At 30.3% G+C, this 16247-nt stretch overlaps 1 protein-coding gene across 1 annotated transcript; it reads right to left on the bottom strand.

Moving 5' to 3' along the window:
• Positions 1–8748: 8748 nt before the first annotated feature.
• LOC130827827 (probable pectate lyase 5) lies at positions 8749–15120 on the bottom strand. The gene is made up of 4 exons (XM_057693689.1): positions 14440–15120; positions 12815–13676; positions 11190–11401; positions 8749–9282 (listed from the first exon to the last, which is right to left on the bottom strand). The coding sequence occupies exons 1-4, from the start codon at positions 14598–14600 to the stop codon at positions 8991–8993; spliced, it is 1527 nt and encodes a 508-aa protein (XP_057549672.1). The 5' UTR covers positions 14601–15120; the 3' UTR covers positions 8749–8990.
• Between the last annotated feature and the right edge of the window lie 1127 nt (positions 15121–16247).

Here is a 16247-nt window from a genome sequence, read left to right as displayed (position 1 = left end):
GATTAATTAAGTTAATGTGAAAGTCAATCACATGTTTAAAAATTTTTTTTAGGTAAGAAACGGCGTAACTTCATCTGATCACGAAGCTAGAGTTCGAGAGCTAGAAGCACAACTAGCTCGGATGGAAAGGACAAATGAGCGACTGATCACCCTCATGGAGAATCAGGCTCAAGAGGCCAATGACGACGGGAAATACTTTAAGAATATGGCATATCATCGTCCGCCGCAATACGACGGAGAAGCTGATCCGGTTCGCTTCGAGAATTGGCTCGCAGAGATGGAGAAACTTTTAGAGGTCATTAATTGTCCAGCGCACCTAAAAGTAAAGCTGGCTTCCTTCTACCTATCTGGTCCAGCAGAGTTATGGTGGCGTTCTGTCAAGGCCACTATGACTGATACCTTTTGGGATGACTTTCTTATGACTCTTCGTCAACAATTCTATCCGCCATCACTCCAACGGAAAAAGGAGAATGAGTTCTTACATCTTCGTCAGGGTCTTATGACCGTGATTGAGTACAGTTGTAAGTTCAATGAGCTGTCTCGATTTGCTTCTGACATTGTAAGCAAAGAAAGTGTTCGTGCATCCCGCTTCTTCGAGGGTCTTAATCTTAAGATCCAAAAGGGGATTGGGAAGTATTCTGACTTCCGAGATCTCTACGATCGAGCGCTTGAGTATGAGAGGATCCTTGACAAGGAGGACAACACCAACAAAAGAAAATTTGGTGGAGGCAACAACAACAGGAACAAGAGGCCAACCAATTGGGATCGCAAGCCGTTCCAACCAACAACTTCAACAAGAGTCACAGTTTGGAAGTGTCGCTTATGTGGTAAGGATCACCGAGGTCGTTCATGCACTGGGAAGATCATCTGCTTCAAATGCAAAAAGGAGGGTCATGTTTCCACTAACTGCCGAGAAGGGATCCAGTTGGGAGCTAGTAGTACTGGTAATTATGGAGCTCCTAGTTCTTCAGGAAATGTTCAGAGTATTGCAGCTAGGAGGACTGCCGGTTTGCACGCTATTAGCAACCATGTAGACAATCTTCATCAGGCGTTTGAGGGTAAGGTCATTTCTGGTCACTTTGTCGTAGGAGACTCTTTGGCTCATATTCTTTTTGATTCAGGAGCTGACCGATCTTTTATCTCTTCTTCTTTCCTTCATAAATCCTCTATCTCTCTTGAACCTCAAAAATTTAATCTCCAAATTCTATTACCTGACGGTTCACCATTCCTATGTGACCGTATCTTTCCTAATTTCCCTCTTAAGATTTCGGACAACCATCTACCTGCCGATTTAATAGTGTTTGAGTTGGGTACATATGATATTATTTTGGGGATGGACTGGTTGGGACGTCATCATGCGGAGATTTTGTGTAAAGAGAAGATCGTTCGGGTTAAGGCTCCAGGTGGAGAATGTTTGATTAGGAAGAATTTTGTGTTTCCCATTCAAACCATTTCTGCAGTTCAAGCCATTGAGATGATTAAACATAGAGATAAGGGATATTTGTGTTTTATTACTAGTAGTGAGGAGAAAATCAAGTTAAGTCTTGAGGAAACCCCAATTGTTTGTGATTACCCTGATGTTTTCCCTGAGGATCTGCCTGGTTTACCTCTAAGGAGAGAGGTTGACTTTCATATAGATCTAATTCCTGATGCTACCCCTATCTCTAGGACTCCGTACCGTTTTGCTCCAGCTGAGTTAGCCGAATTGAAAAAGCAATTAAATGAGTTACTGGAGAAAGGTTTTATCCGACCTAGTGTGTCACCCTGGGGAGCCCCTGTTCTATTGGGGTTTCTTGGGTTTTACATGAATTTTCCCAACGTTTGCACAGCATATAGCTGATATCCACCCTAGTTCATAATGCAAAATGTTATCTATGCATCATTGCATCAACATATCATAACCAGTGATGGACTTAGAATTTGAATTAGATTGCGCGCTTAATAAAAGCATCTTGATTCTCATTAACAGTCATTAAATATTAGAGGGAAACTGAATAGTCAATAATTTTCTTCTTTTAATAGTCATTAATTATAAGCTCTCACAAAGTATTAATAAAGTTAAATTTAAAAATTACCAAATGTGACTGTCGTAGCCTAGTGGTATTGAAATATCCATATTTACTAACAGGTCTTGTTTGAAGCCTAAGTATTACTTATTGAAATTTTTTTTAATGGGGTTGCACTACATTGGGTCCGCCACTAATTGCAACCGTATTGCAAGGATTTTTAATTTATAGATATAAACTGCGACAATTGCAAAACCAGCTGCATTAACCATAAATTTTGTTTAACAAACATTGTTGTAACCACAATCGAAATCACATTTTTGCATTATACTTGAGTCTCAACTGCATTGTTTAGAGGAGTATCCATTCCAATCTTGATTCTTTTGATAGCAACAATCTACTGATGCGATTGTTCTTTTCTATGGGGCTCAACAACTAATAGTTAATCAGTAGGAAAATACTTAGGCCCGTGTATGCCTAAGTCATGATGACCGATGAGGGTGTCATTTGATTAGAACCCATTAATATTAAGTTGTGTAACATATAACGCAAATAAAAAGCAGTCAAGTTGGTTTTATATACATGCAGAAATGAGTATCAGACGTACATTATACTAATATCTAGTATTCACCCATGTTAAAGTTAGAATATCCAAATAGTGAATGCAAAGATGAGTATTCGATACACATTAATTTCAACATAAAAAAAAGGAACTCATCAAAATGTGAATTTTGTGATTTAAAAGTGGAGGTTGATACGTTGTCAAACTAAAAAAACTCAAGGCAAAAATTATGGTATTGACGAACAATTAGTCATTAATGCTATTATTATTCCTCCTACATGGAAACATCTTAATTATTAGTCTACAAACAAGCAATTAACAACATGATTAATACAATGAAGCTGAACAAAGAATCAATAAGAGTTGAATAAGTTTGACAATTGAGTCACGTATCAATTGAAGTAAGTACCACAGTTTTGAAGTAAGATTTGATTCTCATCAAACTCTCGTCTTCAGAAAAAACAAAGTTGAATAACCCAAAGAAAAGCAATAATTTATAGCCTCTATGGCAATTTTCCTAATTGCCATACTCTTTGCCATCGAAAGTTCAAATAAACTTTGTTTATAATTATTCCTATTACACAAAATATTTTGGATCCAGAAGTACAATATGAATTAAAATAGGCATTAAAAGATATATATAGAATGCTAAAATATTAGATTAATCTTCTCTATTTCAATCATAAAAAGATTACAATTTACAACTTAATTTTAATTTGACAGAAAAATTCAATTTGACATATTAGTGTTTTCTTTTTTAAACTGATTTCACAATATTTCATTTGTTTTTGCTCACACATTTTACATCTCTTTTCATTTCATTCACATGTTTTTTTGTCTCTTGTTACAAATCAAAATAAAACTTTTTAAATATTGTGTACCAACATATAAAAAATGGATAAATATTTTAAATTATAAGATTAATACGCGTATTTTTCAGAATTAAACTGATAAAAACTAAAGTATTTCTACTCTAGTCTATCAAGAAGTATGCCCACAAATTTCGGGTACTTTACTAACGATTGGCACCTTTTCCAAAGATGATTGCAACTGTAGTACTTTTTGGTTTGTAGACTGCAAAGTGTGCCCACAAATTTGGGTTATGAGATCTGAATTCTGAAGGTGTTACAATTGTTCATGGATTGTGAGTTGTGAAATAATAATCTTATTTACTTCTAATGTTAAAAAAATATAGCTTCAATTATAATTTTCATGAAAATCGAGAAAAAATAAGTAAAAATAATAAAAATATACTTTTTTGTTTATAAGTTGCTCCCAGACGCTTTTATAAAAAAATTATAGCTGTAATTATTTATAATTAAAAATTATAAAAATTTATATAATAAAAATATGCGGCGAGACGAATAAAACAAGATCTCACATAACTATGTTTTTTCTTGTATATTAGCCACGATATGTAAAAATATCATAGAATGATAAACAATGTAAAAGTTGGTTTGGGTGCAACTTAAAAACGGAGGAAATATATATGTGGATGAGATGAAAATATAAATTAATTGCATAAATTAAAAATCAAAGAAATAGTGTGGATCATGATCGAGATTAAAACAAAACATGTACAATAGAATAGACAAAAAGGTGAGGCTAATTTTTTTTGTGACACACATAATACTATTGTGTTTTCAAATATCAAATCATCAGCATTATTATCATCATACTCAATATATTTCGCTTATAGAAATTATAATCAAAATATAAAATGAGTTAAAAGATGATAAATCATACTTATAAGGAATAATGAGCCCATAAAAGTTAATTAAGTTGAAAAAGACTTTATTATTTTCATATTTCACATGCAAAATAATAATGATGCCGAGTCATTCATGGAAATGCGTAGTGATTGGTTGTATTAGGCGCTTAATTAAAGTGATTAAAAGAGACAAAAAGGGTGTCGTAATCATACTGCTTTATTGGAGCTCCGTGCCAGGCCGTCGTTGGAATTTTGAAGCCCATACTTGCGGTGGCGGCCAAGTAATTTGTGTTTCCTTCATGCATTAAAAATATCTACGTGAGAGACGGTCTTTAAAAAGGATAATTTCAAAACAAAAAGTTTATATTTTTTTCTCTTTAATTTGTATTAATCGGGTTATTTAGTTTATATATCTAATGCGTCTCTCGAAAAGACCGTTTTTCACAATAATTTGTGTAAAAATGGAGGATCACAGGTATTAAAAACAGACTCGATGATCAGATATTCATCTTATTTTATGAACGAATTCTATTTGATCCGACTTAAAAATTAATTTACAATAATGTAAAAACCAATGTGAACACAAAATTCAATTTGAATTGACCCAAAACACCTGTCTCGAAATTAACCCAATGACCCCAATGAATACCTCTGTGAGCATAAGTGGATCCATTTATTTTGATGTGATGATTAGAAACTACTAGGTGATTGCCCGTGCTAGGCACGGGTTATTTAATACTTTTACATAAATAAATAAATAAATATTAAAAGAGATGAATAAGATAAAAAAATTAATATTGATACGCAATTTGAAATATAGGTTTGTATACCATAATATATATTAAGACAGAAAATAAATATTATATGTTAAAGTATAAATATTATTATAATCATCACATATTAAAATCATTAGTTTTTGCCTATTTTTGACCCATAAAACAACCACATATTATCTATCACGCATTAATAAGTATTAAATATCGCTCATCTCTAAGCACGACTTATTTCACCTCAATTTGAATAAAGAAATCAGTTTTACCAGTTAAATAAACAATCAATAATAAAAAAATATACATCAATCAAAACCTCCAATAAATAAAATCCAAGCAATTCATATCCATGATTTAAATTTAATTATTTAATTAATAGTTAATAAAATTTAAACTTAGTGTAAAACCCATAGAAAAATATCAATTAAATGTATTTGGTGTTGTTACTTGAAATTTAGTGTCTAAAATGTCCTTCATTCATTGTTAATTAACTTGCATTGGAAAAAATTCACTTTTTAAGAAAATGCATTAATTTAAGATTTTTATTAGAAGAAGTAATATTTAATATTTGTAAAGAATGTAATATATGTGATACTTTATATTTCCTTACATGTATATATTATTATTCGATGTAAATAAGACAAGAATATATTTATTATACAGTATATGTATAAATTTAATAATAAAATGATAGTAAAAGTTTAAAAAATTTGCCACAACAATCAATTTCCCAAAAAGATTTAATATAAGAAAATTATAATAAATAAAGGCACTTCTTTTATTTCAATATATTTGCATCTAGTGTCGGTCTTAAAAGGGGCATGAGGGGCCTATGCCCCGGGCCCATAAAAAGTTAGAAATACGATGGTTTTAATTTATAATAGTTAGGGGCCTATAATAGTATTTTTAGTAATTAGAAGCCCATAACAAGTATTTTACACCAAGCCTCTCAAATCTCAAGGTTAGCCCTAGTTACTTTCACAAAACTTGTGTTAAAAACACAAAAAATTGTATTAAGAGTATATATTGTAAAAAAAACATTTATTTGAAATATATTATCTTTTTGTAGCTAAATTCTTTTGCCGCATATGTCTATGGTATCACCTAACTTTTGCTCCAAGTTCTATTTGGGAGATGATTAACCTATATTAATCTAATTAACTTTATTCTCAGCTTTTACCTAGTCTTCCTATCTTATTATTATCCACTTATTTGAAAATCACAAAATAGGAAAACCATTACAAATGTAACGCAATTATACCAATTTGTAAGAATATAAAAATATTTGATATGGTGCAATTAAATAAATAATGACAGTGAAAGTAACAATACAAAAACTTCGAAGTTTCATTAATAACAAGAAATGCATTTTAATGACGGTGGAAGTAATCAATACTGATATTAGATAAGCCCATCAAATATTCTATAGAAAATTTCAAAAAACGGAACTCTATATTAAAAGAGCACACTCATAAACCCTAAAATAAATTAGGAAAAAAAAATAATATAAGATTTAAAAATATATCAAAAAGACTTCAATTTAAATGAAAAAGGACTCTAAATTTTTTTAAAACTTATTGGATATCTCAAATCTCCCGCAAGTAGCAGTGTTTTCTTTCTTGACTTCTTGTAATCAACTTGAACAAATTTGCTAAATTAAAAAAAAGAAAGAGATCTGTGTTTGATCAATCAGAATAATAACAAAAGCAATTAAAATCTACTTTTCTAAATAAGTCATTCACATGCATAGAAGAAAGTATGATATAAAAAATCAATAAATAAAAAAATTTTAAAAAAATAAGAGATTAAAATGTACTAATGTAGGAGATATGGCCCATTCATCGAGATTGGTTACATGTTTTACTTCTCTCTTTCGTTCAAATTAATTAAACCAAAAAAATCCACACAGAGAGATAATCAAAATAAAAAAACTCAATTTTTAGATATGAAAATGGAAGAAAGATAGAATAATTTTATTAGAAAAAGATAGAAGTAATCTTCAACCACAAGCTGCAATGATCTTCAAAAACTGTGAGAATTAATTTAATGAGATAGAAAAAGTCAATAATGCTACAGTAATTAATGCCTTAAATATGGGGATTATTATAGTAGATAATCTAATATTAAAGGCTATTTGAAGTAAAAATAATATGAATCTTTAGATAATCTCTATTTTAATATTTGATATAGATACTCATTTTTAAAATACTTTCTCCGTTTTTTTCCTTAGCAATCAAACGCCCTTTTGCTGAAATTGTTGGTTTTCTAATAGAATAACTTGACTACATTGTTAGAGGCTCATAGCATGGTCTTGGACCCTCTTTTATGCTTCTTTTCAACCCTAATTTAGTTACAAGGCCTAATCCTATTGACTTTCTAAATACTTTAATGTCACCTCCATTAAAATCATAATCATATCCATGGGGCTTGAAAGCCATTTGCTTAAATTAAAAAGTTTTATTTATTCTTTTCCTTTCAATTAATCTATGATTTGGTCTCATGAAAGTGGGAACCATATATAATTGGCAAGTTGAAAATAATGTTTTATTTATTGTGTCATTTTGCAAAACGAAAAAGAATACATCAGTTAGAAAATTAAAAATAAAAATTTTGAGATATTTAAAAATAAATAAGTTATAACAGTGATTTGTTTCGCTTTAGGGCTTAAAATTGTTGAAGGTTTACCTTTCGCCCCTATTAACATATTTGCTTTTTCTAATAATAATTCTTTCTTTATCGAAAAAAATATAAGATTGAAAATCGACATGAAAGTATTACTATATAATCATATGAGATGATGTAGATCGAAGAAAGAGATACGTGATTTTCTTAGTTGTACCATTACGATCATCTAAAGTTTATTTACTTTATTATATATATATATATATATATATATATATATATATATATATATATATATATATATATTGTTAGTAACTATTATCTTTCACCAAGGTTTATTTTAGTTCATATAGTTAATCGTATATTATTGAAAATAAAGTTTTAACATCATTATTTGTTTAATAATATTGTTTGGAGTATAATTTTTCTTTAAAATTTAGTAATACTAAATAGCTACATAATAGTAACTTTTACCTAAAAAGAATTGTTAAAGCAAGTGCCAATAATCTTAATAATGACGTTAATTTTGAACATTTAATCGAACATGCTTTGTCTTGTACTTTGGAGAGGGTCGATAAAGATGTGTCGTATATGGGTGGTTTAAGGATTGTAATGTTTGATGTTGTTGCTTAGTCGAAGCAACAAGAAGGGGGAGTCAGTAGCTTTGCTCGACCGGTCGACTGGACAGGGCCGGGTTGAGCGAGGAGTGAGTAGGTCGAGCAGAATGGTCAGAACAAGTCAGTAGCTATTCTGAAGGCTTGCTCGATCGAGTGAAGTAGTTGCTCGACCGAGCGAGAGTCGAGCAGTCAGTATAGGATTCTGTTTTGGTTAGAACTTATAGTGATTGTGCAATAATGTGGTGCATTACTCTATTGTTTATTGTAATGTTTATTGTTATAGTTAATTGGGGTGTTAAAATGTGCTTTATGGTGAGTAATTGAGAGGTTCTAAGAATGATACTCACCTTCTACTATAAAAGGGAGTATCATTCATAGAAAAAAGACTACCACCAAAACACATATTGTTGAGAGAGCTATTTCTTAGAAAGAAACTTGAGAGTGTTCTTCATAGAATAAATGTTTGTAATCTTGAGAGATTGTTTTCAAGATAAGGGAGGTTTATTACATTGTAATTGTTGAATTTCAATCTAATAAAACTACATTTGAGGGGGAGATATCCAAAATACCTCATAAACATTTGTGTTCATCTTTTGCATTATATTTTTATTTTTTTTTTATTGAACTTCTTTAAGGCTTTCATTTCAGGGATAGCTAGCTATAGTTTTGATTTTGACTATATTTTCACTAATATAAGCCTAATTATAATATAAAATAGTTACTTATGGGTAAACAAATAGTCAAAACAAGTAAAGTAGACAAATAAAAAGATATTTTACAAGAGGGTGAAGGAGGTGCATTGCTAAAAAACCACCCTCCATCTTCTCCTCCTCCATAATAGCCTCCTTCTCCGGGAGGATTATTGTAACCGCCACCGGTTCCGTACATCCCTCCAGGTCCCGCCACGAAACCACCAGATCCGGTGGAGCTACCACCGGGAAGTCCGCCGCCACTGCTAAGGCCACTGCCTCTAGATCCTGGACTTGTAATGCCTCTGCATTCATCAAGCACATGATTCAATTTCATTCAGCCAAATTGGTTCATCTAGTAGTTTTTAAATAATATTGTATTTAAATTGCCAAAATATAAAATATATCATGAAACTTCAGTAATCAGTTTAAGTTATTATTTTAAATGGTCATTTAATAGGATATTAGATAATAGAATAAATAATATAATATAATTCATAGTTTCAACGAAAAGCTCAAGTTGATGGAAGAATTATCTTACAATACTCTTTGATTCCATATCTTATAATGTATCAGCGTTCTAATATCTTAATGTGATTAAGTCGCTAGTCTATTTAATTTATCATCTAGAAAGACAGAGGGCGGAGTAATTTTAAAGAACCTATCTACTTTATATATTTTTATAATTAGACTGATTAAGTCAAAAGATACTATAAACTAAAATGGACTAATATTTAAAACTTCTTAATATATAAAGTCCTAACATCTATACAGTTTGAGAGCTTATACATACTCAAAACCAGTACATTATTACTCCACATAAATACTTCTTCAACTTGGAAGTTATGAAATCAGGGACACATATTTTTATTTCTACTTTATTAATTTTGTTGTTTGGTTTCAAGTAGAATAAAATAAGATATTTAAAATATATAAATAAGATAAAAATATAAGTTAAGTATATAGATAAAAATTTAAAAAATAAATATAAATTAATTTTCAAAATAATATATAGTACGAAAAATGGAAAAGGAAATGTTACAATTCTATATAATTTATAAATACAGTATTCTATATAATAGTAACTTGCCCTGATTGTGATAGCTAAAAATAACATTATTTTCTTCTGAAGTCTAAATCAATTCAATAAATGTAATTATTTTATAAATAAAGGGCCACTTATTATGGAAAATTGAGTTGGATAAGACTTTGGAAAAATATCTAAGAGGATTTTGAGGAAAAGATCACAGAATATATGCTGAAGAACATGTGCTTATTCCACTGATTAGCAGCGAAAGGTCCAATTGTGAGTGAGACTCTGATAGTTGCACCACACCAGCAATAGTGTCCGATTTAAAATATTAATATAATTAAATTAGTAGAGTCCAATTCAGAATATTTGATTAAATATTTATATCTATATATATTGGGTAAATATTTTAACAATTATATTTCTACTATATAATATATTAAATAATTTTATATAAATGGAATTTTAATTAAATAATTCATATCACAATCTAAAAAAAAGACGAATTAAAAATAAAAACACCAAAAGATAGGAGTTTGATTTTACTATTGTGTTATATAATTGAAATTAGGATTGCTTTATTTTAATATGAAAAATGTTTGTCCATGTTTACAAATTTTAAAGATTAATAGTTTTTTTTATGGATCATACAAATTAAAATGACTCCTGATTCCTAAAATGCTAATATGTTAAAATGTAAAAAGAGTTTTATAATAAGATTAGAAATTGAGTAGTATAAGAGTTTAGAAGATATTTAAGACCAGTCTATTAAAAACAACTTTACAAATATATAGATAAGGTTGCATACATACGATCTTTTAAATTACGCGTAGCTGGGGAAGGCTATGCATTTGAACAATGATAGGTTATAGAATTTTAATTGATGAAATACAAGATTAGAGATTTAATCTTGTGTTCGTTATCTTTTCTTATTTTATCCATTACTGATGGAATGAAAGATTTCTGCTAAGCATGTGAAGTTACTAATTATAATGTTTGCTATTTAGAACCTATCATAAACAAACTTTTTATTATTACACGGTAAAATTACCTACATACGATCCCTCAAATTCTCTTAAAATAACATTAAAATAATAAATATTATTTTCTAATGCCAAATAAAAACATCATAAAAAAAATAAAAAAATATATATAAAAATGAAAAAAAAAAAAAAGACATACCCATTAGGACGAGGGAGCAAGATGCCAGCATTAAGAGTAAGTTGGTCAATGAAAACAGCAGGTTTAGGGTTCATACTTGAAGCCAAAGAATATTGAGGATTAACACCATCACCTGATGGTACAAAGAATGCTCCATTCACCATTAAATCTCCTTCTGTTCTCCAATTCCACCTCTCCCATTCTTCTCCTTCTGCATCCAATCTTCTTGTTACCTATATTTACATTCACATATATCACACTGGTCAATCCGTATGAATTTAGGTTCAAACCTGTCTAATCTATAGCTCAAGTCGATCACTTGATGTCGAACACCAACATATAATAATACAGGTTAACGGTAGTTAAGTTGATTCAGTATAAAATTAGATATAAATGTTCAATCCACCTTATATTAGTATTCTGGTTCAAACATGGGTCACTAGTTAGTTAATCATGATTTTAGGTAAACTAGTTAACTCTATCAATTATCTTTTTGGGATAAATTAAGGGCGTGCATTTTGGAGGGGGCACGAATATAATTTGTCTGCTACCCTCCTCATTGAACCCTAACTTGTGTGGAATATTGGGTTAATAACTCTTACTCTGAGTGAACTCTATCAAGTTTTGTCACTTATCTTTATGTAATATCCTAGATTTTATTCTTCATGAATAATTGATTCTTTGTTTTTGTTGTTCTAAAAGAAGTATAATACTTTTCAAAAGTTAAATAAAGGAAAGATATTGTGTGATCTAATCTATAAAATCATACAAATTACATAAATTTAAGGCATTATTTTTATTTTTGATTTGAACTAACTGAAGTGAAGTGAATGGAAAAAGTTGCAAAAACATGAGAGTAATGCCTCACAAATTGGACTAAACCAACTCAAGCTAATTAATGTGAAACAGGACTAAACATTACCAAATTTGAAAGACTAAATACCAACTAAAGCTACTCTTACCAATAATTCATAATGCCTCACTAAATCAAAGAATCTTTCCAAGATATAATTGCTTTAGTAAAGGAAAGCAACATTTTTAGCCACTTGCTTATCTACAAGAGTACATTAACCTAGCTATGATTCAAATGCAATTATTGAACTTTAAGAAACAACACTAGCATGGATCATCTAATTATCCTAATTTCATTAATTAATTTTTGGTTATACGACATATAAAGTTATATATACAAAACCTTCTATTGTATCAATTACAAAGAGACCATTTTCAATATATCCTCAACGACAAACATAAAAAAAATAGTTAGAGTGAATCAAAGTAAAAGCCAAAATATTTTTCGATCTATATTTCTTTTGCATGCATGTGAACATAGTCTATTCAAATGCATCATTGCACTCCAAAAAAACACCACCATTACTTTGTTTTAATGTTATTACGGTTTCTCGCTTAAGTGGAATTCAGATAGGTCATATGTACTTAACCTTTCTCTTGTAATAACAAAAAACATAAATTGTTCTAACGTTATCACGTTTCTCTCGCTTAAGCGAAATTCAGATAGGTCAGATGTACATAACCTTTCTCACGCAACCTTTCTCACACAACCTTTCTCCTGTAATAACAAAAAGCTCATTTTCGATGAACCTTATAATAAGTACATTAGATTAGGATTAGATGGTGCAACATACCTCTTTTGCATTGGGATTGGATGGTGCAATGTACCTATTGCCTTGACTATTGATAGTAGGTTTAGAGCTTCCACCAACAGCATACTCACCCCAACTTGTATAGTCATTATTCACCACATGAAAATACCCAAATCTACATCTAGGCATCCTTTGATTTAAGGCCTCACCAAATCTATTAAATGCAATTGTAACTTGCATTCCTCTATCAGCAACATAATCATCACTATGCCCTAACAACATCACCTTATCATGATGAGAAAAATAATTGTTGGAAATCGTGATTGCGGTCGATCCAACCGTACCATCAATCAACCCATCAGCACAATTAGACAATGTGCAATGATCTACCCAAATATTGCTAGATGAAAAAATGTGTAATCCATCACCATCTGAATTATCAGAAGGATAACAATGATGTATTTTAATATTATGAATTATAACATTTGTAACATGTTCAATTGAAATGCACCCTCCTCCTGTTATCTCTACATGTGCACCTCTACCATCAATTGTCTTATAGCTAGACACCATTAAGGGACTATTAAGCTTGATTAGCATGTCATGAGCAAAGATTATCCAAACCGGGCCGGGTTGGGCCAATGCGTCACGTAAGGTACCGGGCTTGGGCCTATGTGGGTTTGGGTCAGAAGAGTCGGTGACAACATAGATGGGCCCACCTTTGCCTCCTTGGGCTTGGTACCCAAACCCAATTGCACAATCAGCTAAATGTTGCCTATTTGCAGCCCAATTAGGGTCACATTTCCAACAATCATCTATTGGATTACCACTTGCACAAGAAAATTGGTCCTTTACTTGGGTGGTTTCTAGGGTTTGCCTTCTTGATAGAGAAACATTAACTCTCCTACAAGACAAGAAGAGAACATAATAATAACGTTAGATTAAATTTGAGACATGCCCATTAAAATATTTTAAGTGCCCAAATGAAATTTCATGAAAATTAAGCGATTTAAATTCAAAAATTCTATTTTATTATCTTAAAAACAGAGGAATACAGAAAGAAGCTAGAATTAATAAATTTATGATCATGATCATCATCAATAACATTGATCATTCTAAGCTCTTTGGAGATGGGCTAAAATCCATTTATAACAAAAAGATTTAAAAAAGAAATTTCATAAAACAAATGATAAATAATGAATGAGATATTAAAGGCCACTACTTTTAGGCATAACAACAAACAATACACTCACTTCAAAAAACTACTACTAAATAACAACAATATGACTATCATTTCATTATTTAGTTGGCTCCTACTTAAGTGGATTTTAAAGAGTTCAAATAATACCTTATTCTAATAAAAATAGTCCTACATTCCATGCCTTTAAAAAAGTAAATGAAGAAGAATACAATTCTAAGTTGATTAAGTAATTAAAGATTTTTCGTTTCACCTTTGTCTATTAATTCAATTTTCATTATTTACAAAATGATTAATTGTCTCTCCCACAAGGTAATCTTACCCCGAATAAAAAAAATGAATTTTGGTAAAAAAAAAAAAAAAAAGATAATAACTTTACAATGCCACAAAAAATCTAAGTAAACATGAAATAATGAAAGAGAAAAAAAAAACAAATATGAAGGAATTACAATGAAATGTGAAGACTCACCTATGAAATTCTTGCACAACAAGTTCAGGATAGGGATGTTCATGTGGAAGACTAAGATTAAAACCAAAAGACAAAGATTTGCATAACACCCAGCAAAACAGAACAATAATTATAGCATTAAGATTACCATAAATGTGGGTTCTTTGTATTGTATTTGCCATTAATGGAGAAAATGAAAATAGAAATAAAAATGGTGCTAAAAAATGGGAGAAGAAATAAGAAATAACCCAAATGGGTTTTATATAAATAACATTATTAGTTTATTTATATAGTTCATATAGTTTAAATGTGAAAGGAGTTTATGAAAATTTGTTACTTTGTAGGCAGGTTTAGAGGGTTTTAAATTTTTATGATTATTTGAATTATAAGAAAATAGAGAATCGACTTTTATATTAAGAAAACATGGGTTGTGATTTTCATCTGATTTTTTTTTCCTCAGTTTATACTATGATAAATTAATTAGGAGAAATGAAGAAAAATTACAAGCAATAATGATGGAAAATGGTAGAAATAGAGAATGAAAGGAGGAAGAAGCGGGAAACAAAGAATAACCCGCCATTAATTCTCTACTCTATTGCCATGGTCTGGTTCTTTGTTTACTTATAATAAAAAGGGAAGGGATTGCGGCGGGGATATGTTGCTTTCTTTTTTGGTTTTTGTAAGAGTTACAGAAAAAGCCCGACTAATGAAGTTGGGTTGGCCCGAGTCAGGAGTGTTTATTCGAGTTATCGGATTGATTTTGGGTTAGATATTACGAGTGGAATTAAATCCGGTTAGTTGTCCATGTTGTTCTTTTAAAAAATTGTTAATCCTTTTGATGCCAAGTCAAAATTAGATTCGATTGTATGGTATTGGTCGGATAAATATCGAGTCATCGATTATTTATTATTTTTGAACACCTCTAGCCCGAACCAATGACGGATTTTTGTGTAGTCGAAGGGGCAATTTTTTGTTATCATGGGTAAAATGTTGCATATATATTTTAAAAATAGATGTGGCTTTGTGGTTTAGTTGTTAGGACTTAACAACCCGTTTGGTAGGTACTAATAAACGGTGGTAATAGAAATGAAAAACTAGTGTAATTTTAGTTGAAAAATCTCATGACTACTTTGATGGTCATGCTTGTTCCACTCCAATCATCTTATTTTCTTCATAAAATTCATTCCAATGTATTACCATTAGAAGAGGTGATATTAGGTGGTAATGAAAATTTATAAAAAAAAAAACTTTTTTGTGATCAAAGTTTAATTACCATGGGAATGATATGAAACTTTTAATGAAATTTTACACTATAAATTATTCTCATTACCACCATTTAATACCACTAACCAAACATGCCATAAGAGTATTTTTTTGAATTATAGTTGAAAGTTTAAATTTTAGTCTCATTTAACTTAAGATTCAAGATATGGCGATGGTTTGATTCATGGCTCAAAATGAGTAACAAGGTATGGCGATGGTTTGATTCATGGCTCAAAATGAGTAATGTAATTGAAGTTGGCCCGAAACAAAAAACACTCTAGACATGTGTTAGTCCATTAACATTTGACCAAGCATTGGTTTCGCCATCTGATCGATTTCTATTTAAAGTTAAATATTAGTGATCTTTAAATTGTTTTGATTCGAGTTAGAGATAGTTTACAAGTTGGTATAGTGTATATTTACTCGTTAAAACTAAATTTTGGTTAATAGTGAATTTTGCAATATTTTAATGAAAATTGCATCTTAAAATGGGGATAATTCATAATAAAATTCACATATGAAAACTTGTAGATTGAGAAATAGATTAGGAATATAATATTAAGGAC

Source organism: Amaranthus tricolor, chromosome 11, assembly GCF_026212465.1.
Source record: "Amaranthus tricolor cultivar Red isolate AtriRed21 chromosome 11, ASM2621246v1, whole genome shotgun sequence".
Classification (NCBI taxonomy): Eukaryota; Viridiplantae; Streptophyta; class Magnoliopsida; order Caryophyllales; family Amaranthaceae; genus Amaranthus; species Amaranthus tricolor.
This window is presented reverse-complemented; position numbering and strand designations above follow the sequence as displayed.

Coding starts and splice junctions, on each gene's coding strand:
- LOC130827827 (XM_057693689.1), bottom strand. CDS start 14,600: ATGGCAAATACAATACAAAGAACCCACATTTATGGTAATCTTAATGCT. Junction 13,677..14,439: donor GTTGTGCAAGAATTTCATAG/GTGAGTCTTCAC, acceptor CTTGTCTTGTAG/GAGAGTTAATGTTTCTCTAT. Junction 9,283..11,189: donor TTGCTCCCTCGTCCTAATGG/GTATGTCTTTTT, acceptor TGATGAATGCAG/AGGCATTACAAGTCCAGGAT.